The sequence below is a fragment of the Cucurbita pepo genome, chromosome LG05, assembly GCF_002806865.2.
Source record: "Cucurbita pepo subsp. pepo cultivar mu-cu-16 chromosome LG05, ASM280686v2, whole genome shotgun sequence".
NCBI classification, from domain to species: Eukaryota; Viridiplantae; Streptophyta; class Magnoliopsida; order Cucurbitales; family Cucurbitaceae; genus Cucurbita; species Cucurbita pepo.
This window is the reverse complement of record NC_036642.1, coordinates 6449639-6451717: the sequence shown is the minus strand read 5'-3', so window position 1 is coordinate 6451717 and position 2079 is coordinate 6449639. Positions and strand designations below refer to the sequence as shown.

Below are 2079 nucleotides of genomic sequence, written 5' to 3'. Positions count from 1 at the left end.
TATATATATATATAGTTGACACTTCAAGCTTAGAAGTTCATATCATATTCAAATGGCTTCTCTTAAAACAAGTGTTTGTGTGCTTTTGTTTCTTTTCTATTGTAGTTTCAATGTCTTTGAAGCTACTGAATCTCATGAAAGCCTAGCTCCTACACCAACTCACCACGACAGCCACCACAAAGCAGCTGCTCCAGGCCTACATCATCATCACCGCCGCCACCACCACCATCACCACCATGCGCCTGCACAGTCCAAGATTAATGTCATCGAATCTGCCGAATCTCATGGCAACTCTGTTGTTGCACCAACTCATCATGACAGTCACGGTGCATCAAGCCCTCACCACCACCGCCATGGCCACCACCATGTAGCTGCTCCAAGCCCTCACCACCACCACCACCACCATCATCATGCGGCTGCTCCAAGCCCTCATCACCACCACCTGCCTACGCAGTCCAAGTTCAATGCCATCGAATCTGTTGAATCTCACGGCAACCCTGTTGTTGCACCAACTCATCATGACAGTCACCACCAAGTAGCTGCATCAAGCCCTCACCACCACCACCACGGCCACCATCATGTAGCTGCTCCAAGCCACCCCCACCACCCCGACCATGCCCACCATGCCCACCACGCCCACCACCAAGAAGGTGCCCCAAGCCCTCACCACCACCACGCCCACCACAAAGTAGCTGCCACCCTATAGTCCCAGGAGTCCCGTTAACATCCATTGTAATGAACCTATTTTTCTTTTAAAATAAACCTATTACTATGGGTATGTCATGAATTGTTCAAGCAAAAAAATATCTAAAAGTTGGTTTTAACTTTAAAATTTGTCATTAACTTCAATATTCATAAATAGTGCAAATAGGGTGAAAACAGAGTTAGAGTAAGGTTTAAACATCTTCTAACAGCGAAATCAAACATGCAATTTAATCAAGGTGGAAAAAATAATCTCATTCAAAATTCAAAATAAGGGTGTTTCTTAATTCTTACCATTTTTGGATTCAAGCATTTTCTCTTTGGGATCTCTTCACAAGATTTGGTCGGTATGATAAACAATCACCTAAAAGTCATAATTTAAACATAAATACTATCCTTAAATTCATAAATAATATCTTGGGTTCTTCCTCAATTATTAATCGATTTCGGTAGTTCAAAAGTTTAGACCTATAAAGAATCATGTTTTGAGCCACTTCCGTGAAGGATTCTCGACCAAAAACCGTCCTGAACTCCACAAATTTGAGTTGGAATCTCACTTTTCAGCTTCCTCTTTCAAAAATCCTAGCCCCTCTTTTCTTTTCCTTTTTCTAAGAAGGCTTGTACCTTCGTAACCTCGGTGTTATAGAAAGGTTAAATCGGGTAAGAAGGGTTAAGGGCGTCACATGGACCGCCGATAGTAGTAGCTTTAACAACAGGGCTGAAAGTGTGAGTGTATTTGAGACAAAAAATCTGAGTATAACCTTTGGCAACAAGACGAGTCTTGAAATGCTCAATAGATTCATCGAGCAAATAGTTAGTGTTAAACACCCATTTAGAGCCCACGTGTTGCGCGGGCGAAGAACAAAAATCTAAGTGTCGTTTATTGTAAAGCTCGAATTTTCTCATCCATGGCAGCAATCCAAACACGATTCTTAGCAGTAGATATGAATTTTCTTGGCTCAATGTATGCAAGAAGAGCAAAAAGAAGTCCAAATGCGCCCAAAACATCAAAAATTGTTGGATGACGAGTTTTGAAAATATAAACTTTTGCTCGTGTGATCGTAGGATCAAAACCCAAAGAAGATGAAGAATCAGTAGCAAGTTCAATAGGGGGCGAATCATAAGCCGAGGGTGACAAAGAGGAACCTGCAAGAGAAGTATCAATTTGCACATACTAATCCACAAGGTCATAACAAATATCACATGGAGATGAGCTAGATCGAGGAATGTGCAGTGAAGAAGGGGTAGGGGGATCAATATGGTAAAAGACGCGGCTCCAAGAAATTTGAAATATGAAAAGAGGAAAGAGACCTAGGGACAGCAGAAAAATGAGCTTCATCGAATTGAATGTGACCGGTGATATATAGCCTGGTGGTG

The 2079-nt window shown here is 41.9% G+C and overlaps 1 protein-coding gene across 1 annotated transcript; it reads right to left on the bottom strand.

The window, feature by feature from the left end:
• Nucleotides 1–149: 149 nt before the first annotated feature.
• LOC111795072 (glycine-rich protein DOT1-like) lies at nucleotides 150–731 on the bottom strand. The gene is made up of 3 exons (XM_023677309.1): nucleotides 510–731; nucleotides 306–446; nucleotides 150–242 (listed from the first exon to the last, which is right to left on the bottom strand). The coding sequence occupies exons 1-3, from the start codon at nucleotides 729–731 to the stop codon at nucleotides 150–152; spliced, it is 456 nt and encodes a 151-aa protein (XP_023533077.1).
• Nucleotides 732–2079: the final 1348 nt, after the last annotated feature.

Coding starts and splice junctions, on each gene's coding strand:
- LOC111795072 (XM_023677309.1), bottom strand. CDS start 731: ATGGATGTTAACGGGACTCCTGGGACTATAGGGTGGCAGCTACTTTGT. Junction 447..509: donor GTGACTGTCATGATGAGTTG/GTGCAACAACAG, acceptor TGGACTGCGTAG/GCAGGTGGTGGTGATGAGGG. Junction 243..305: donor GTGACTGTCATGATGAGTTG/GTGCAACAACAG, acceptor TGGACTGTGCAG/GCGCATGGTGGTGATGGTGG.